This window comes from Pseudorasbora parva, chromosome 15 (assembly GCF_024679245.1).
Source record: "Pseudorasbora parva isolate DD20220531a chromosome 15, ASM2467924v1, whole genome shotgun sequence".
In the NCBI taxonomy this organism is placed as follows: Eukaryota; Metazoa; Chordata; class Actinopteri; order Cypriniformes; family Gobionidae; genus Pseudorasbora; species Pseudorasbora parva.
This window is the reverse complement of record NC_090186.1, coordinates 9,428,150-9,451,277: the sequence shown is the minus strand read 5'-3', so window position 1 is coordinate 9,451,277 and position 23,128 is coordinate 9,428,150. Positions and strand designations below refer to the sequence as shown.

Below are 23,128 nucleotides of genomic sequence, written 5' to 3'. Positions count from 1 at the left end.
TTAAATGGTTCTTTGCAGCATCATACAGTGGGTTTAAAAAAGTCCTTCTTTTGGAGTTATTGCTATATGAAAAAAAGTCTTTGATATTAAATTATATGTTTTTCACCTTAGCTTATTGGTTTCTGAGGCTGGGGTTTAACGCTCAAATCATAACTTTTTAATAACTGGTCTTTTGACAAGATGATGTAATGTGTGTAAGAATAGCATGGGCTCTGAAACTTGCAAATACAGAACAGTTATGGAAAATGATTATTTAGCAACATCTTCCACTCCAGAGATTACAACACACAAGTGGCTGTAATTTAGTTTGATTTTAAGATTAAGTGTATTTATTAGGATTTCATTATATTTATGGTAAATTAAAAAAGTAAAAAGCTATTGAACATAACACCCAAAACTTTACTGCTGAATAGTCCAATACCATCTCAATACAATTTTAATTGTAATTGCATCTCCCATGTTTCAACTACAAACTAAATATCTGAGATGTCACCTTAGCTGAACCGCATGCAGATTTCCACCACATCAAGAGTGATAGAGCAGTGCCTGCATGGTCCCAGATGACACAGGAACACTTTACTGAGATCGGGCCACACTGCAGTTTTGGGACTTCGTTGTGTTCCAATGATGCAGAGACTAATGCATTCCAACAACATCACCACAATGGGAGAGGATGCCTGTTGCCTGGGCAACCGTGAACTTATGGTTATCAGTAGGAAGCAGAAGAGTTATTTTATTGGATAAGTATATCATACCATGCACATGGATATTAATAATGTAAAGAAGCTTAAAGAAGAATCCTATTTTATTCTGATTGTCCACAATCACCCAGTTCAACCTACAGCCATTAAGATGCCTGCGACTATTTCAAGTTTTTTGGATGAACACTTCCTTCTCAGCATTCTAATATTACTGATGCTTCCAGACAGGACAGATAACAAAATATGGCAAGTAAAACCTCCCACAGACCCTCCAGGAGAACTCCAAGTACACAGAAGTACAAAAAGAGCTCTGAAAGTGCTTTAAACTCAAAACACAAGTGTAAGAGGTAATCCTGGAACACTTTATGCTATAATTTATTTCAAGAACATGAACATCAATCACTTATGTCTTTCCAAACCTGTATATATGGCTAAAGTATATATTAACATATGGATATGTTAAAGAAAGTTGGTTACCAAACCAATTCAATATCTCCATTCCACTCAATTATAAGAACACAAAATGAAATCACTGGAAGCATTTCTAAAGATATCTCTAAGATTCAACCAGCTCACTTCTTACCGAACTGTCTGGGTGGGTAGAGAGAGATCATTTAGGCTAATGCCCAGTACAGTGAGCAGCCACTGATACGGAAAGAGATGGCAATAATGGATATAGTTTTCATGTCAGTGTTTCAGCCACCAGAAACGTTGAGGAGGGGTCCACTAAATCTCAATTCTTTTCGGCGAGAAAAATAAAGCATTACTGACACATACAAAAGCACACATTCAGCAGCAGCGCTCGTGCAAGTTAAAGACAGTGGAACAAAAGCTGTAAGGAAGAGACTCTTCTCAGTAAGAGACGGAAATGCATGCTTGAGAAGTCCTGTGCACACAGTAATTACCACAATCAAGATCCACAGATAAATAATAACCAACTTTAGTAACATGGAGGAGGATCAATTATAATGTGAGCACAGAAGAGCTGAGCGCAGAAAAATTTGATTGGAACACTCCATAAACATAAGACCAAAGGTAATAAAAGCAAGGAAGATTAAGGGCTATTGATTTGTGCTTTTGCCGATTGTTGGCCATCAGATAACAATCAGATTGTATTACATCTGATCAAATAAACTGTAAACAAAAGATTTTAGTTTAGCAGTAATTTGGATGAATACATAATGCACAGAGTAAATCATCTCAGTCTTCTGCAGTTGAATCATCATTTTTGCTAAAGTTGCTGAAGTATTCAGTTAAAGGGGACCTATTATGTCACTTTTTACGAGAAGAAATATGTATAATAATATAATAATTCTCCGGTGTCCCTAGAATGTGTCTGCTCAAAATACTCCATGTCATGGATTATTTATTATAGGAAGTTTTGAAAGCCCCTATTTAGGAGGGAGCAAAAACACACTGTGTCTTTCTTCTGTGCGTGTATATTTAAATGCAAATGAACTGCTTCGCCCCTCCCCGTTTTCGAAAAAGAGGGCGGAGCTTTTACAGCTCACACAGACAATAGAATTCTCAAAGGTGGATTAACACAAACTTCATATTCAGAACATGTAAGTAGCGCACGTTATATATTGTGAATGTATGCCAATTGCCTTTGTGAATGTGCTGGTTATGACCCTATACAGCTACAGTTACAATTGTCTTTGACTGTATTCACAGTGATTAGCGAATCATTAGTTTTATTTTTACGATAAAATTGTGCTTCTGAATTGTCCAGGCGCTGAGCATTTTCGGGTTAAAAATAACAAGACAATGGTAACTTTAGCGACATTAGCACATGCGATTTGCGAAATGCGATTTGCAAACACAAAAAGTGTGGTACTTGTGTGTTCTGCATATGAAGTTGGAGAACCAAGAGTTGGTATTGATCCATCTTTGAGAAGCAATGTTGACCCTTTTTTGCAAAGCAGTCCAGTGTACAATGAGTCACACAAACATATACAAATTTGTTGGGCACATTTCCTTCACAAATAAAATGAATCCACTGCATCCTCAGTGCCTCAGATGCCGGGATTTTATTATTAAAGACAAAAACAGAAGAATTATCAAGTTTAAGTAGCTGAGACATTTTATGTCTAGCTGCTTTAGCGAGGGTATAAACATGGCGGACTGTGTGCGGCTCACTTAGAGTGAGATCTATGCTAATAGGGCAGAGATCGTCACAAGAGGGCGGGGCCTTTTCCTACAATGACATCAACTGTGTTTTCAAACACTGCTTCTGATTTATGGGGATTATTTAAAAAAAGGAGTGGGTGGATTTTTACGATTATAGGGTGGTTGGTTGCACACACTGTGTACATGAATATTGCATAATGGGTCCTCCAAGTCATTATCACAGCAGACACCAACAAATAAAGGCAGATTCATGCTGAAGGGATCACATCATTTATACATCCTCTCCAAACGAGTGTGATATACACTTTGGTTAAGGATGGGAATCATCAGGGTTGATTTCTGGTAACGATTCAGATTACTCTTAAAGATTCCTTAACAGTTCCATTAATAATCCTTATAATGATAAAATGATTATTTAACTACATAGGATGAAATAATGTCAATGTCAAATCAATCTGATATGTTGGTTGAAAAATTATCAATGCTAAAAACAGTTGTGCTGCTTAATATTTTTGTGGAAACTGATAAATTGTTTAAGGATTCTTTGACTATGAAGCTCAAAAGAACAGCATTTTTTTAAATATAATTATTTTATAACATTATTAATGTATTCACTGTCACTTTTAATTAAATAGTGTGTGTGTGTGTGTGTGTGTGTGTGTGTGTGTGTGTGTGCGTGTGTGTGTGTGTGTGTGTTTATTATGAATATATTTATTAAAATTACTGATTAATATAGCTTAAAAAAAACTTGTGCTTACCTCATCCACGTTTTCAAAGGCATTGATGATGTCATAGGGCAGGCAAGACAGCAGGTCTATGACAAACCAGGTCTTCAAGTAGTTCATACGTATGAGCTTTGGGTCAGATATGACCTCTCCTCCAGGTCCCACAAAAGTTGTATGAAAGTTCAACACAATATCCACTAGGAAGATGACATCCACCACACTGTCCAGTACCAGCCACACAAGGTTGTTCTGTTTGGTCTTAAATGACACATTATAGGGCACCATGATGGCCGTGTAGAAGGTGAGGATGAGGATGACCCAGTCCCAAGTGGTCTTAAAGGTGCAGTAGTGCAATATAATGTGAGGTGGAGTTTTAGGAGCCTCTTGCTTGTATTGAGGGAGGATGTCAGAGCCCAGCTGAAGAGCCTGAATTAGTAAATAAAAAATGCAGAGAGAGATGAAAAAAGGGGTCAGATGTTGAGATTTTTTTATCACCAGCATGTTTGGATTATAATTTTAATGTTCTGGTATCACCATAAGGTTTCTTAACTGCTTGGTAAAAGCCTATCTTTATCAACCAGCTTCATACAATTTTTTAAAATAAAAAAAAAATAAAAAAACATGTTGGACATGTTTTACTGGTTTATATCACGCTATATTGGCCCAGCTGGATTTTTTGCCTTGTTTTTTTTTTTTTTTTTTTTTCTACATGAAAACATCTTTACAAAAAAATGCATTTATTTGCTGATGTAAGCATAAAGACCCAATTTCACCAAAGAATGTGACAATCACTAAAAGTTTACAATAAAATATTTAATTATGAACATAATATCAGCATGACAACTAACACAACACAGAAGAATGGTATCTTTGGAATCACTTTTAGAATTTTTTTCCATGAAGAATAAAAATATTGACAGCTAATCACAGCTTAAAAGAGTTTGAGCAGATGACAAAACTACAGCACACAATTACAATAAACAGAATATTATCGCCTGTTGTTGTTTAAAATAATATAGTTATCTTTACGGTTATCATTCATGGCTTTTTAAGGGTTAGTTCACACCCCAAAATGTATTAATTACTCACCCTCATGTCGTTTCCAACCCATAAGACCTTCATTTATCTTAAGATATAGGTATTTTAGATATTTTGCATAGGATACTGACAGACGTGATGAAATATCTGACAGACGTGTTGAATAAAGTTGTTATTTTTGTGTTTTTGTGAACTAAAAGTTCTTATCACTTCACTTCATAACATTAAGATTGAACCACTGGAGACACATGGCCTATTTTAACAATGTCTTTACTACCTTTCTATGCCTTGAAAGTGTTAATTTAATTGCTGTCTATGGAGGGGCCAGAGAGCTCTCGGATTTCATAACAATATATCGTACAGGTTTGAAACGACATGAGGGTGAGTAATTAATGACAGAATTTGCATTTTTGGGTGAACTAACTCTTTAAACCTCAATAAATATTGTTAGAATTTTACTTAAAACAATGCCAAAGGAGTAAAAAAAATTTCAACATATAATGTAAATTGATGTCTATATATATATATATATATATATATATATATATATATATATATATATATATATATATATATATATATTTTACTATAAAATAAAAATGCACTGCAGCAAAACCACAAAAAGAAATCCTGCTGGTCTAAGCTGGTCTTTTCATTGTCAAAATGATGCACTGTGAGGAATATATACTATACTGTAACTCATGAATTAAAAGGTCATTCATGTTGTAAGGGCACCATAAGATATAATACACCCAAGTTTTAGAGACATAAAGCTTACGTCAGCAGCTATTGGACAGCTGACTCAACAATCATACGTCTAAAATGAAGAAAGACTTTATTTCTGCAATGTGGGACTGAAGACAAAGACAGCTGACCTTTTGTATGTGCATGCAGATTATGTGTGTGGGTCAGTTTTTTCCTACATTGTGAGGCTTAGATGTCTCAAAAAAGAGAGTAAATGAAAATCAGCCATAAAACCTGACCACCCAAAGGTCCTAGTGAGGAAAAAAGCTCAATACATTTTTAATGAAAATTTAAAAATGCAACAAGGCTTCTATGAATGTCACGTTTATTGTTAAGGGACTAAAAAATATTGTTAGCTCAGTATAAAATGCAATGGAAAGTCCCCACCAGGATTTTAAAAAATAGGTGTGCGACACTCACCTCTGCCAGTCGTGAATGCTTGTGGCTGACCTCAGTCTTGTTCACAGGCGTGAGCTGCTGAAGTGTACCCCGGCTATTGGTTAATGCCCTGGTCAGCCTGGCAAACTTGGTCCATCCTGCCACACAGAGCAGCACAATGGTGTATCAGAAACTTGGACATGTGTTGCCTCTTTTATACCTTTCTTCCTGTTTACTCACAAAACACACTTTTCCACATAACTAGTAGCGCTGCTCGCATCACGCCCCACAAAAAAAAGCAATGGCCCATTCTGATTTCCACAGAGGTCCGTTCTTTCAATTGCTGACCCCAGTGAAAGCTGTTCTTCCCCACCCCTTTCTTCCAAAATAAATTTTGTGTACCCACGTTTCTAAAGCCTTAACCAGCCTACTCTATCTTCATCTATTCACTTTGAAATTGTTATTAACCTTTGGCGGTCCTTCACAAAGGCATAATGTTTCTTTATGACTTTAAAATGAAAGCATCATGACATGGTGGAGACATGAAGGGAGAAGTTGCATTCAATGGGGAGCCATGTTTGAAGCAAAGACTTTATATGAAGTGTACTGTGATTACTCATGAACGGGAGAAAGACGCCCAATATGGCGAATAAGCCCTGCCATCTAAATGAAAGAGCCAATTGTTGATTAGTAAAGTCATTGCATGACTGCAGCTGCCGTGCATGATTCGAGCATTAGTTGCTGACAGTTGACACGTCGAATATGAAATTTTATCGAAAGCAAACAGTTTTGGAGAATTTGATGTTTCCCCATTCAAAGACATTGGAGCTACACTTGCATGCCCGAGAGGCGTTTTAAAGATGGCCATCGAATTAAACAACTTGTCTTAAAGGGAAAATTCACCCTGAAAATAGTCATCTTTTACTCAACCTGCAGTTGTTCCAATGCCCTATGTACTTCTATGTAGGAGAAATTTAGAAAAACATTCTCCTTTTGAGGTCTGAACAAGATCAACAGGAACAACAGCAGGGTGAGTAAAAGATGACTTGATTTTCATTTTAGGGTGAACTATCCCTTTAAAGGGACTTGCTTTCTCATGAACTCTTTCCCCATATAGACAGATATTTTCACCATTTATGAAACAACGCTTCCACACCAATGACCTCAATTTCTGGATTTCCGTGTTTTCACTGTTATACGTAGGGGGCGCATCATCTGAAATCACTGAATATCCTGATCAAATGACATGTGAAGAAGCAGCAGAAACAAGCTATAGCGTATGCAAGCATATGCTTATGTAAAATAACACGATCATCAACATTAAACAGCATATCAAATCAAAACTGTCTAATGCTACTGAAAGAAATGTCGACCCAGGACGAGCAACCGGACTGTGCAAGCATTAGGGGTGTTGATGGACTCGATCTAATCCATCTATGTTTGATCATCGTTCTTTGAAAAAAAAAACGTATCTCAGGTTTTTGCTCAAAATTGATTTTTATTTGAAGCATAAAGGGATAGCTCACCCAAAACGAAAATTAGCCCATGATTTACTCAAAGTCATCCTGGTTGTATATGACATTCTTCTTTCAGACGAATAAAAGTTGAGCTATATTAAAAAAAGTCCTGGCTATAATCCAAGCTTTATAATGACAGGGATTGTTGTCTAAAAAAGTCCATAAAAAGGCATCTGTCCATGAAATAACGTGCTTCACATAGATCCAGGAGGTTAATAAAGGCATTCTGAACCAAAATGTTGCGTTTGTGTAAGAAAAATATCCAAATTTAAAACTTTCTGAATTAATGTTCTGTCCCATCGCCGTCGGTGGAGAAGTGTTGAAAGTGCCTTTTCGGAGTTCAAGATGCGTACGCGATGTGGGACGAGCGTCACTGGTCACATAAACCTTTGAACTGCAGAGGCACTTTCAACACTTTTTTATAAACGAAATATGGAAGGCGATCGGCTGAAACGTTACTTAATAAAGTTTTAAATATGGACATTTTTTTCTAACCAAATGCATCAATTCCCTTCCAAAGGCATTTATTAACCTCCCAGAGACGTGTGGAGCACGTTATTTGATGGACAGATGCACTTTTATGAACAACAATCCCTTGCATTTTGAAGCTTAGATTAGCCAGGACTTTTTTTATATAATTCAACTTTTATTCGTCTGACAGAAGAATGTCATATACACCTAGGATGACTTGAGGGTGTATAAATCATGGGCTAATTTTCATTTTTGGGTGAACTATCTATTTAACTACATTCAAGTGTTAATAAAAAAAGAATGCATTAAGCTAGTTTATTTTATTTTATTTTTACAGAGGGTGTTCTTTCTTTTCATATATTGCATGTTCAAATATTCATACTAAATATTCTGGGGGCCATGATCATTTTGTGAAAACGATTTAAAAAAATCTTGGCGATGGCTTTACACACACACACACACACACACACACACACACACACACACACACACACACACACACACACACACACACACACACACACACACACACACACACACACACACACACACACACACACACACACACACACACAAAAACACTTGGTAGGTACAAAGTTAATAAAGACTGATGGGAAGTTTTTTTTTTGTTTTTTTTTTAGCTCAATGACCCTAAAGTGAAGATCTTCACCAACTGATTACAAAGTCTATGTTCCAATGTAAATGCCATGTTTTACCACTAATCTCATTCATGCTCTTTTTGCTTTCAGAATGGACGGATAATTTTTAAAAGCTTAGAGGGTGGGACAAGAAGTACAACTTTAATAAGAGTGCGATTCTCCCATTTAAGTCACATCTCTTGAAAGTACAAACACAACAATACAGTACCAGAGTAAGTCTGAGCACATTGGGGCTCTTGCAGCCGCTCTCTCTCATTACAACAGGGGCATAGAGGGGAAGTCTTTCTGCACGGCCGCATGAACAATGAACTCAGTGAGGGGATAAGGAGGGGAAATCAGCCGTGTGCACTTATTGGTAGGATGTATGAAAATAGCACGCTGGTCTGTTCAAGCCCATTCAGCAGGGAGCAACTTTATGTCAGACCGACATAAAGATATACATGGCTACATGTAAGTTAAAATAACTTTCTGCGTTCATTACAAGTTGAACTTAATCAATAAAAGTCAAGAATTTATGGAATAAGGTTTTCTACCACAAAAAAGTAATCCCTCCCTTTCACTACAGTTACTACAATGGGATTTTTTACGGTCGTTTAAGGCTTTGTAGTGTAATGGTGACAAAGTTGTAAAAAGGGTTTAGCAAGTGATTTCTTCAAAACTAAAATCATGTTAACACTAAGTATTGTTTAGGGTTTGTGGTGTTTTTGACAGGAAAAAATAAAGAGACAAAAATGACCTATGTCACAGACAGAAGGAAGAAAAGAAGAAAACAATGGAAGGTTCAAGCCATCTGGCTGCACAGGACCCCTGAGGTGTCTTCCAGATATAGTACTTCCAAAGGAGAAAAATGGCACTAGGTAGCCGGGGCCGAGCATCCACAAGGCAAAGCCTCAGAGAAGTCTCGGTTTGGCCATCACAGCCTCATAGGACACTATCAGACCTAAACTACAATGGAGCATATGTTTGCCCAAATGCACCACATCTGGCAAACAAGTTCTGCTAGACTGCAGACATGTAACAGTAAGGAAATAAAGACTAAGGGGATATTTAGCTTAGAATTACACCCACTGATAGCTGCGTTTATTTACGCATGATATTTGCATTGTTTTGCAGCCCAATTCATTAAAGGAATTAAGCAAATAAGCTAAGGATGCACATAAACAAACTATTTCTCTATGCAATTTTCTTCAGGGCTTATGGCTCATATAGTATGATATAAAGGAACATTGAGCTCATACTTGAGGAGAAAACACCTATTCAGGGCCCCAAATATTTTAATCAAATCTTCAATATGTATTGTAATCAAATCTGCTGTATGTACATCAGTGAGATCTTTATCTTTAACAGTATAGCAGACTACAGTTATATAAAATGAACTTAAATATAATTTGTCACTCTATATCTCACAATAACATTAGTAAGTATTTGTAAGATGATATTTAAAACCTTAGTTTTATGATTAGCAAAAAGAACCACAACCTGAGGGGGATGTTTAAGAACTAAAAGCCATTTAGTATCAATCAGACAACAGAAGGAATGTAGTAGATTGTGCAAAACTGCTTTTTCCAGCAATTTGTTTAGCTTTTTTTTGTTTTTTATCTATATGTCTGAACCTATCCATGAATGCAGCTTCCTTTTTGAGTGCTGCTACTTGTGCACTGGTGTGCAGAACATCCCCAAACTGTTCCCACAAAGTTGGGAGCATGAAATTGTCCAATCATTTTTTGCATTAAGATTCCCTTTTCACTGGAACTAAGGGGCCGACCCCAACCCCCGCAAAACAACCCCACCATAATACCCCCTCCACCAAACTTTACACATGTCACAATGCAGTCATGCAAGTACTATTCTCCTGGCTTATTGCACAGGTGGCGACTTATAATTCACTGAGCTCCTGAGAGCAATCCATTCTTTCACAAATAATTGCACAATCAGTCTGCATGCCTAGGTGCTTGATTTTATACTCATGTGGCCATGAAATTGATTGGAACACCTGAATTCAATTATTTGGAGGGGTGTTCCAATACTTTTGGCAATATGGTGTATGTTCCCTTGAACCTCTGCTGGCTAGCTCTCAATTTATGCTGGTGTCAATCCCGAGGTCCTAAAGTATAAATTTGATGAGCTGAAAATCCTCTCCAGGTAACTATCAGATGCTTCCAGAAAGATCTGGAAGGATCTCAAAGGGTTTCACTGTTGCCATGGAGCCCATATTCATTCCTCGGTTTCCTTTCCTATTTGCTATTATTTGAAGTTTGTGCCCCTAGGTAAGTCACCATCAATGCGATCATGCTGATAGCTCAGAGGTCCTCAGAGAGAGGACACACACTCACTTGTGGTTTAAATACATTCACAAATCATTTTAACGCTAGGGACTAATACACAGTCTACACAAAATAACCCTGTGTTCATTGGGAGCCCTGATGCCTAATGGTGCTTTATTATGCAGATGCTTTGCATATTTCATTGGACCACCAGTGCAGAGCAGAGTCTTACCGACAGGAACACTATTCCAGTGGGATTTTGAGGCCGGCATACAGTACATGAAAACACACATACTGTACTCTTGCTTTTAGCTCTATCCTCTCCCCAGGGGGAGCAGAAACAGTCACATAGAATGAAGCTCTGATGAACATCTCTATTATACAACTAATTACAAAATACTTCATGTGATGCGAATAACACTAAAAGCTTCCTAATTATAACATTAACAACTTTACTTTCTATAGTGCCTTCTCAAAGAGCTTTACAGTATAAGACAATACAAGAAAAGTAATAAACAACATACAAAATAAATAAAACAAAATAACATAGGTGGATTAAAATAACATAGGTCGATTAATATTAAAATAGGTGGATTTAAATAGTTATCTTTGCTACCTTGTTTTTAAATGTGTTTTAGAGGCAATTTCAACTGGAAGTTGGTTCTACAACCTGGGTGCAGTTATATAAGCTCTGTCACCCATGAAACGTAACCGTGTTTGATGGACAACCAAACCCTGCTGAGAAGAGCGAAGACTTCGGCTTGGAATATAAGGTGTTAAAGTTGAGATAAATACTCTGGGGCCAGACTATGGAGAGCTTTGCAAGCAAGCATGAGAATTTGCATGAGAAATCAACTCTCTGCACCTAACTGGTAGCCAGTATTCAGACTTCAGGACAGGAGTAATATGATCTCGATAGCTGCAGAATTTAATTATTTAAAGTATGCTTAGAAACCCCAATAAGAATCACATTACAATAATATATGCAGGAGAAAACAAATATGTTAATTAAAGTAATTCTGTGCTTATAGTTTTGTTTATATGTCAATGTGGTGTATTGCACATTTTCTCTTTAAAACTGCGATCTAGATCTGTGATCTAAGGACAGTGTCACAAACTTGGTTTGATGTAACAAACTACCTTGTAACCAATATGGTCAACGTCAACATGCAGGCGGGTTTTAGCATATCATTAACTATGACCGCTCTGAAGCATTGGAGTCTCAAAAGAAGCCAGGTTATCCCGGTATATTTTTATCAGGTAGATTTAACAATATAGCGGGTGTATGAGATCATCATCTAATCATTCTAGGGCACCTTTAAGAATCGCGCGGTTTAATCTAGGGATGCACGATATTGGATTTTTGCCGATATCCGATATGCCGATATTTTTCAGCTCATTTTGGCCGATGCCGATACCGATGCCGATATATGTTTATTTTTTCCCTTTGTTTGGAAACAACACCATTTTGAGCAAAAACTATTTTTTTTCATTCTGGTTTCAGATTTCTGAGGTATCCTTACTAAAAGGATTCTTGTTGAAGATAAATAAATGTTAATAAAGTTCTTTTTATGATAAGAGTATATTAAAAGCTCTGAAAATAAAAATAATAAAGTCAGTAATTTTTCACCCCAGATGCAGCTGTAACCTAAATATTGTATTTTTGGATTTAACGTTTGTGCACATGAAGTGGGGGTGGCATGACATCCGTTGATGCTGTCTTTTAATTCTACAATTATTGTAGAGCTCCTTGGATTATTTTTCATCATCCATTTCGTAAAATTTTATTACAGATTAATACACTGTATATAAACGTATTTAATTTACAAGTGTCATGCTTGTGATTTATGACATCATTACTGATTTGTTTATTCAGAACAAGAAGTAACTTCAATTTATTTGTGTATTCTACTTTTCATTGTATTACTGTAACAACAGCGCCCCCACTACATGTATAAATATATAGCGGTCTAGCTGGAAGGCACTAGGACCTGGAGGAGCTTCTGCTGCTGTGGAGGCTGCCGCACGCTAGAGAGTGGAGAGACGCGATTGGGCGCATATCAACACGTTATCATATCGGCAAGGCATATCGGCATAATGTTTTCATATCGGCCGATGCCGATTTTTATATTTTAATCGTTTATCGGCCGATTCCGATGTCGTGCCGATAATATCGTGCATCCCTAGTTTAATCTAAGGCCCTGTCCACACGAACACGGGTATTTTCAAAACCGCAGCTTTTTCTACGCGGTTTGGCTGTTCGTCCACACGCAAACGCTGTATCCGGTTACTAAAACCGGACTTTTTTGAAAACTCCGGCCAGGGTGAAGATTTTTAGAAACTCCGGTTACAGCGTTGTCGTGTAGATGGTGAAACCGGAGATTTCGTTTTTTTAAATTGAAGTGCGCGCCGTTCTCTCCTTTGTTTGACATCAGATTTTCCACGTTATCTCCTTTTGATTTACGTGAGTCGATTCTATGCGGTGGACTCCACTAACAGCGCTTATCACATGTTTATCCTACAGATACATGTTCAGTTATTTCATTGTATTGCAGAACAAAGGCGCCAGAATGCAATAATACAAAATAGTAAAGCAAGTGTGTGAAGCTATTACAGTCCACTTCGGCCCTGCACCTGTATACAGTACCTGTCAACTGAGTCCAAAGTAAAGGAACTTGTAGAAGGGTTTCACTTGAGCCCATGGCATCCCTCAGTCAGTGCAATGTGCATCGGTGCAGTGAATGGGACTGTATATATATATAGTCCCTGACAAAAGTTTTGTCGCCTATACAGAAATTGAACAAATTTACTGCAAATACAAAAATATGTCAGCAAATTAAGTTATGGTGCTGTGAGATCCAAATTTAATATCTTGTATGACTTCCATGAGCTTGAAGGACTGCATCCATGCGGTTTGGCAAGGATTCATACAATTTATTGATGAAGTCATCAGGAATAGCTAAGAAAGCAGTCTTGCCTCCCAGAGTTCATCAATATTCTTTGGTTTCGTCTTCCATGCGTCCTCTTTCATCCTACCCCACATATGCTCAATGATGTTCATGTCTGGTGACTGGGCTGGCCAATCCTGGAGCATCTTGATCTTCTTCGCCTTGAGGAACTTTGATGTAGAGATGGAAGTATGCGATGGAGCACCGTCCTGCTGCAGAATTTGGCCTCTTTTATGGTTGGGAATATAAGAGGTAGCTAAGATTTCTTGGTATTTTAGACTATTGATGTTGCCTTCCACCCTGCAGATCTCTCGCACACCCCCATACTGGATGTAACCCCAGACCATGATTTTTCCGCCACCAAACTTCACTGTTTTCTGGGTGAATCTCGGATCCATTCGGGCACCAGTAGGTCTCCTGCAATATTTGCGGCGACTGTGGTGTAATTCAACAGAAGATTCATCTGAAAAATCCACCTTCTGCCACTTTTCCAGCGTCCATCCTTTTAGCAGGCTGTGGGCCTTGGCAAATGCCACACGGTTTTTCAATTGTCTTTTGTTTAGTGCTGGCTTCTGGGCACTGATTCGACCATTGAGGCCATTTCGAGACGGAATCCGACAAACAGTTCTGGTTGACACAGGGACTTCAGGTGACCAGGTCTCGTGGAGCTCTGCTGCAGTGGAAAATGGGCTGGCCTTGGATTTTCGAGCCAACAAACGGTCCTCTCGAGCAGTTGTCTTGCGGGGTCTGCCTGACCTGGGCTTGTCAAAAACGTCTCCAGTCTCTTCAAATCTTTTTTTATCCTCTGTACTTGACACTAAGACACATTGAAGGTGTCTGCCACATCAGCAGTGGATCTGGTCTTCAGCCTCTTGATAATCAAAACTTTAGTCTCAGGGTGAATCTTAGGCATGTTTGCAGAGGTCTAGTTGCAGTTGTTGTGAAGGTCTAGTGTACTGGGGTTCTTTTTATACACACTTGAGACCTAATTGATCCATTATTAGTCACAGGTGAAGCTCATATGACAAGGTGACAACACTTATGTCTTTGCAAAAATTGACTCAATGGGCTTTACCAAGCTGTGAATATTAGAATACTTTTTGAAAGTTTAGTTTTTCACTGAAACATTATCACAAAAGCTGGTGGGATTAAAATGAGCCATTTCTTCTAAAAAAATCTTGATTAGAAATATATTCCAGCGGCACTTTAGGTCAATTTGTACACAAGCGACAAGACTTTTGTCAGGGACTATATTTATATATAAAAAAATCTTGATTAGAAATATATTTCAGCGGCACTTTAGGTCAATTTGTACACAAGCGACAAGACTTTTGTCAGGGACTAATATATATATAGTCCCTGACAAAAGTATATATATATATATATATATATATATATATATATATATATATATATATATATATATATATATATATATATATATATATATATTAGGGCTGTAACGATACACCAAACCCACGATTCGGTTCGTATCACGATTTTTGACCCACGGTGCGATACAAACCTCGATATGGGGGGGACAAAACATTTTTATTCTGTACAGTATTCTGTAGCCTATTTTGCCGTCAATACCATATATCTGTATGGTCAATAGGCTACTGCCGACGTTTTCTTTGCGGTACCAATAGGCAATATATATTTAACATGAAGTATAGGGCCTCCTGTACATCAATACCAACAGAAGCGCCGCGTCAGACACGCTTCTGGTGTGCAAAGAAAGAGAAAACGCCACGCAGCCGCCCCGTGGATGACACGCAACAGAAACGCCACGCTCACACCACGTTGTCAGCCGGTTGGGGAAGCTTCTTGAAACACTTACGGCAAATTGTGTGGGTCTTGTCAACTACACGATTGCCATCCTTGTTCTCCACCGGGTAGCTGAAATGTTGCCATACTGCTGACTTAAAAGTTGGACCTGGACAGGAAGGATAATTCTGGCAGTTGGAAGGGGTGTGTCGCGATTCTGCCTTCTCACATCGCGATACAGGTTCGTGGACCTGCGTATTGCGATTTCGATTTCATATTGCATATCGTTACAGCCCTAATATATATATATATATATATATATATATATATATATATATATATATATATATATATATATATATATATATATATAGCAACGGATCAGCCCAAATTGGAAAAACTCCCGGTGCTCCAGACGGACAGTCACCACTGACAGGGGGACTGTACTGCAGCTGAAAAGGATATGGGGCACAATTTAGCAATATATCTGAGATATACATAAAAAAGAAGTCTTAATAACGTTTTTTACATGAGGGTCAAATTTCAATGAGGAAGTTCACTCCTAGATTCCTTAATTTCATCTGAAACTCAAGAACCATCAATGATAAGAGCTTTGCACAATATAAGAACTATGCACAATGCATGACATTTTTTACTATCAACTGTGGAAAAGTCTAGCTTAAACGGAACAGTTCACTTTAACCTTGTAATATTATTATTATTATTATTATTTTCAATGTAGTTACGTTAATAAACATTAATAATTGGATATTATGGAATGTGAGAGTTCTAAAATTCTTGAAGGAAGACACTTATGTTCACCACAGCTGCATTACTTGATGCAGCAGAAACAGTAATATTGTGAACAATAATAACAATTTAAAATAACCATTTTCAATATTTGGTTTATTTTACATATCATTTATTCCTCTGATGGCAACGTAGGATGATCCTTCAGAAAACATTCTAGTATGCTAATGTGATTCATTTTGGTGATCTTTGGCTTAGTATACCTGAAACTGCGCTCTCTCATTATTACGTCCACGTGACCTATTCATGAAGCAATACTGAATACACACCTGGAGTGTGACGTTTAACAAATGCCCCTTTGGAACAACAGATCTCATATTTACCTAACAGCAAGCTCAAGAGACGTGCCAGGCTATGAATAATCTGATTGTGCTGTTAATATTTATTAGTGCATCAAGGGTCAGGAGCAGCATAGATTAACATTTTGATAAGGGCAAAGAGTCCTTCATTTACAAAGTAATCACTGTAGGTGATTTGAAAGCCGGATAGATGCTTAAACAAAGTTTGTGGTTAGGTGTGGTGATAAGCTCATATTCTCGACACGGCCTTCTATGTCAAAGGAATGTGACTGCAGTTGCATGTGATGTATAATTTTATATATTCATGAATATTTTATGAAAGCCATATGGATATATATGGCCAGGCGTAAAACAACAAAGATAAGCTGTAATTGGTTGAGCCCACAGTTACACTGAAATCACTGTCTTCGTTGACATTTTCAAATACCATGTGAACGCGATTGCCAAAGCAGGTAGATTCTAATGCAAGCACTATAGCTAGATCATAACATGCTGCCTACTGCAGAGAAGTTCCATTTCACCACTGCTTGTACATTGAAGGGTTAATCCATCTGATTGGCTGGCTATCTATCTGTTAGATAGTGATACTCACTGAACTTTAATACCACTTCCTGTCACTCTGTACACACCCACTGACGAGAGACAGGTGCCCAGCCACAAAGTGACAGCAGCTGCTATCAAGTTCATATATATATCTTTTTGTGTGTGTCTTTAAAGAGCTCCTGTGTGGGCTAGGACCACTGTCAAAGGACAAGTGCTTCCGTTTAGCAGTGGCACAAGCTGGTTTATAAGTGAACGAGTAAGTGAGAGAGTAAATGGGGGATAAAAGTGGTGGGATCTAAGCCCATCAATCATAAATGCACATATACATATACATATAAACACACACACAAGGAACGCTCTACGGGTGACTGCAGTACTACCCATAAACGGCACTCTCCAACATAAAGTGACAGCTTGTCGATCTCATTATACTACTATACACTATTGTGCTAAGCAGGCTGCACCACACTGTAAAAACACATCCAACCAGTGGTGAGGCTATAAGGGCCAGAGTGGCACTGAGTGTGTTTCATGCACACCAGTAAAAGCTGATAACTCACAAATATCAGCTAATTGAAATAACCAGTTTTTCCCGTTTACATGCAAACCATTAAACTGATGCCTCATGCAGTTCCAGATGCAGCGTTTTGACTGAACCTCTTCTACTTCTGCTGCATGAGAAGAAAAAACATCTTAACAAATTTCTGGGTCTTAAAAGAGTACGTTTGCAATATATGTCCAACGATTGTTATGCAACACGATATATATTTCATGCCACACGCTAGCTAGCTCTGTCGGAATGCATATAAATCTGCTGTAAGTTTGCGTTTTTATCACCTATCACACATGCACACTTCAATAAGCTGACAGAAAGTGGGTTAATGCATTTATATGCAGCACGAAATCAGTGTAAGAGGCAAAAATCTACCTGTTCCGATCGGTTTATGCTTAGGCCGTTTATGACCTTACTCCGATAAAAGAGAACGGGTTACTGCGTTTACATGACCATGTTCATTGTCAGCTTATTAGGCAAAGAACGTGCATGTAAACGTACCTATTGACACACTCCGATTGATGGCTGTTCCACCCAATCAAATGAGACAATTAAAATGAAAGGGTTAGTTCACCCAAAAATGAAAACTCTGTTATTAAAATAGTCCATGTGACTACAGTGGTTCAACCTTAAAGGGGTACTTCAGCGCTGTAATACGCGTGTATTACGCGTGTGCACGTGCCATGTGTCACTATGAGGAAATGAACGAACACGAACGCATGAACCATCACTTCATGAGAATTTACATTTTCATTTGCGAAAAAGGTCATATCATGAACACAGACACTTAAGGTCTTCACGGTAACCCGTCAAAATAAAAGTTTGGTGTAATGTGAAGAAATTGACGGAATATATTAGGCTACTGCTGTACAGTAGATTTAGCGTCTCTATGTAATAATTTTAAACAGCATACAGCCTTTAAATGTTTATTTTTTATTTACTTATAATGAGTATCATCATAAATAATATTCTCATTGTATATAATATAATATACTCAATGTAATATACTCATAGAATTTAATAACATTTTCGAAATATAGTTAAATAAGATAAAAAATAAAAACATTTTGCTGTAGTACAGAAATTGGTACAGAGTACCGTCAATTTTTTATGGTATTGGTACCGACTACTGGAATTTTGGTAGCGTGACATCCCTAGTCCCAGTGAACCGGAAGTAGCAAATAAGTTTTCTTCAGTGCTGTGACGTATTTCCAAGTGAAACGGAATATTGAATAGAGAGCAGTGTTTAACCTCAGCGCTCCTCCTCTCCGTCTTACACTCACAGCAGACTAACGGCTAGAGGGGAGTGCTGAAGCATTTTCAAACCTAAGCCGCCAAACAGCCGTTATCTGAGAAAGTACGCCGTTTCCAGAACACAATTTTTGTTTTCTTTTTTTCTGTGTATTAATGGATTAATTGTTCATCCTAAGACCTATAATATGTGCTAACAAAGTAAATAGGGTCAATTTTGATTTCTTGAGGACTTTAATATAAATGAATTAAGCAGATATCACCACAAAAACCAGCATGAACAGGGCTGCTGGTCAAGCATGAAAAACAAAAGATCCAAATTCATAACTGGTTATATACCGCCTTTATAATCCCTCAAAAGCTGTCACTTATCTTAGTCGCGATGACCTGATCTCATGAAGTTATGTTATAATAAATAAAGCTGTCTACATTGTACAGTAAATAGAAACACTCCAAAGTGCAAACACTAATACACAAGGGGTCTTTTACCAAATTGCCAATGTGCCATTATTACGGAGAAAACTGATCCTAGACCAGCTGTTATACGCAGCTTTTGCATCTAAAAGCAATCATAAGCAACAGCAGGCAGTGGTTTGAGTGTAAAAATTCCTCGCTTGTCTCAAGTCCATGGCCGGGGGAAGGCTAAAGGTGTGTCTTAATCAGCTCCCTAGTTCAGTAGTCAGGGCACTGATAAGGGAGTCGGTCATTTTACAGGCCGTAGCAAAATCCTTCTGCCGCACTAAAACGTTTGCTCCCTAAAAAGTCCCACAGTGAGTGCACTATGAAAACCAGGGAGCATCGATGCTTAACAGAAGTTTTGGAGCATAAATAAACATAAATCATAAAACATAATGTACTTTAAAAATGTCAAAACACCTTTAAAATAAGATAAGATAGTACATAAACTACTGTATAAAATATTAGGGATATTTATTAGGGATATCATTTTTTATATATATTATTGATTTTTTAATTTAAACCTCAAAATTTTTAAGCTATAGTTTATATGTATACTTACAAATACTAATACTACTAATAATAATAATAATAAATGATCAACCACTAAATCAACTAACAACTGGGATACTGACATATAAAAGTCAATAAAATATCATTGATCATCCAGATTGCATTTCATATGCAACCATTTCACATAATGAGTTGCATCATCTCGTTCAAAAGAAAAGTCAAATTCATGATGCGCCAAATCAAGTTTTTTGGTGTGCTAATTCAATTTCTACAAGAAAAAAAATCTACAATCAAGATGAGGTTTAGAGCCCTTACCTCTGGTGGTCTCATCTTCAATGGGCTGCTTGAAGACAGTGATATCCTTAAAAGTGCACAGGAACAGGACCACCTTATCGTTCTCATTCCTGATGGGGGCCACCTGCATGTAGAGCCACACAGGGGTTCCTGACAGCACCGGATGAACGCAATGAGAGAGGGTATAATGAAAGGGAAGGAAAGTATGAAAAGTGGTACGTGAAACGCAGAAAATTGAGGGTTTAAAGAAGTCATGAAAAAGAAGATAAAAGACATGGTTAAAAAATTTAAGAATAGTGAGGGGAAAGTGACAGAGATATTAAAGGAAGGGAAGGAGAGGAATAAATGATGATGAGATTATGGTGGTGAATAAAGATTGTAGGAGAAAGAATTTGAGGAGAAAAAAAAGGAGACATGGAGATCATTGAGACCAAGGTCCTCAGCTCACCCATATGAGAAATATACTGTGAAACCCGTTTGCCTAATGGGTCATTACATTAGCGCAGCTTTATCTTGAAGAGGCTACATGGGGTGATATATTTTTATAGTAACTACAGAAATTCAAGAGCAGAGAGGATGCAATTGTGCCCAAAATGCAAGATGCCTGAAGGTGTAAATGATCAAATAACTCAGCAAATATATTGAGTTTTTAGCAACGGACACGAGTAGCCCGATAGTCAGTCTTGATCATAAATTTCTCGACTTTTTACAGAATTTAGATCAGGAGAGCAGGAGTGCATACACTCACACACTACTCTGCAGCTAAATGGTGTGCAACTGAATAGTACCACGCAGGTTCTCCAGTGTAAAAATAACTAGTTTAATTTCTTAAAGCATTTCTGTTTCTTTAAAGGGTCATGAAACCCTACAGCTAAATTTTTAAGATTTTAATAGAGGTATGTGTGTTGAACATCATTGAACATAATGTTAGCATCTGTTAGATTTAATTAAAAGGGGAATCTGGTCAATTTTTATGTTTTTCAACCTATTTTCGTCTTCCGGGTTTAAAAACTACATTGCGTCCACGTCACAGCTTGTGACGTACCATCGCTCTAATAGTGCTACGTGACGCATCGGTGTCTCATTATTATTAATGAGACTGAGTTTTCTTATCCTATGAGAAGACACCGTCTCTTAATTATTCATGACAGCACGTGGTTCTTTCAAATGACAGAAGTGACAGTCTGCGTGTTCACGCCACGGAGTAGATGAGAGGAGTTTATGATGGGTCGTAAGTGTTTGTTTCCCTGGTGTAAAGATTCGGGTGTGTTGCATGGCTTTCCCCGCGATGCTGCCAGGGCTAGTCTCTGGCTGCGGGCGGTTGGTTGGCCATCAACTAGCGACACCTCAAAGCTTTATGTGTGTAACAAACATTTTTCGAATGAAAGTTACGAGAACTGGAGACAGTTCTCAATGACACAAAAAAAAAAAAAACTAGCTGCATTAGAAATTGCGTACTTTCCTACTATATATTAGGTGAAAACAGTATGTGACAAGAGAAGTGTCTGAATACAGTAATCTAAAGAGTAGACCAAAGTACCTGGATGACCTAATACTTCCAGCGAGATTCTGAAGTACACTCTCAGAAAAAAAAGGTACAGTGCTGTCAGTGGGGCGGTACCCTAAGGTACAAAACAGTGTATGCATACGATGGACACTTTACTATCCCATGAGGCCATGGGAGGATTTGTGTTTGGCAGTGAAGTGACGTACTGCCGCTGGTCACATGACAGTGACAGCATGGCGAATGTAGTACATCCAGATTACATTCACACTACACACTCATACTACATAGAACCTACTTTTTTAGTGGTTGTCAAGTAATTACAAAATAAGTACCAACTCAAGAGAGTATGTGATTTCAGACGCAGCCAAAAAGCTAAACACAGTTAAAATGACGCAGGATGCATATAAAAACCGACCTAGATTTTTTTTACTATCTGCACAATTACCTTGGAAGGATTCAGCCTCAAGAATTGTGACGCAGCACATCTCTGACTGCATTCTCCGAAGGCTGAGCCAACTGAAGCCTGTGCAGTTGCTATGCAGAATTTGTGTTGACTGAGTCCAAGTGTTTTCTCCCAGATCCAACAGTAAAATTAAATGTCATGTGAGAGAAGGTGGTCAATTGTGTCAATCATCACTGTGATTGGCTTATTTTGCTGTCAACAGGATAATGCTCATCCATGTTTGCTACCTGTCTCAAATCCACATGACTGGATAAAACTGGTAGAAATTGGTAGACTATATGCCGATCAGGCATAATATTGTGCTAATATTATCTTAATATAGTGTTGGTCTCCCTTTTACTGCCAAAACAGCCCTGACTGTCGAAGCATGGACTCCACTAGACCCCTGAAGGTGTGCTGTGGTATCTGGCCCCAAGGTGTTAGCAGCAGATCCTTTAAGTCATGAAAGTTGTGAGGTTGAGCCTCTATGGATCTGACTTGTTTGTTCAGCACATCCCACAGATGCTCGATTGAAATGAGGTCTGGGGAATTTGGAGGCCAAGTTAACATGGATGCAGAACCCATGGGTTTCCCAGCAGAATATTGCCCAAAGCATCACACGGCCTCCGCCAGTTTGCCTTCTTCCCATAGTGCATCCTGGTACCATGTGGTCCCCAGGTAAGTGACGTACATGGCCATCCACGTGATGTAAAAGAAAATGTGATTCATCAGACCTTTCATCATTGCTCCGTGGCCCAGTTCTGATGCTTAATTACACTGTTGGTGCTTTCGGTGATGGAAAGGGGTCAGCATGGGCATCCTGACTGGTCCACGGCTATGCAGACCCATACACGATGCACTGTGTATTTTGAAACTTTTCTATCAGAAACAGCATTAACTTCTTGAGCAAGTTGAGGCAGAGCTACAGTAGCTCATCTGTTTGATCAGACCACATGGGCCAGCCTTCACTTCCCAAGTGCATCAATGAGCCTTGGCCGCCCATGACCATGTCACCAGTTCACCACTGTTCCTTCCTTGGACCACTTTTGATAGATACTGACCACTGCAGACAGGAACACCCCGCAAGAGCTGCTCTGACCTAATCATCTAGCCAACAC

The 23,128-nt window shown here is 38.2% G+C and overlaps 1 protein-coding gene across 3 annotated transcripts in view; it reads right to left on the bottom strand.

Moving 5' to 3' along the window:
- kcnh5a (potassium voltage-gated channel, subfamily H (eag-related), member 5a) overlaps nt 1-23,128 on the bottom strand; it is a 139,431-nt gene that overhangs the window by 90,479 nt on the left and 25,824 nt on the right. For all 3 annotated transcript variants that reach the window (XM_067417035.1, XM_067417036.1, XM_067417037.1), the window contains exons 4-6: nt 20,083-20,211; nt 5,759-5,874; nt 3,590-3,982 (exon numbers count right to left, since the gene is read on the bottom strand). In XM_067417035.1, the coding sequence (XP_067273136.1) occupies nt 3,590-3,982; nt 5,759-5,874; nt 20,083-20,211 (638 nt within the window). The remainder of the gene's footprint in view (nt 1-3,589; nt 3,983-5,758; nt 5,875-20,082; nt 20,212-23,128) is intronic.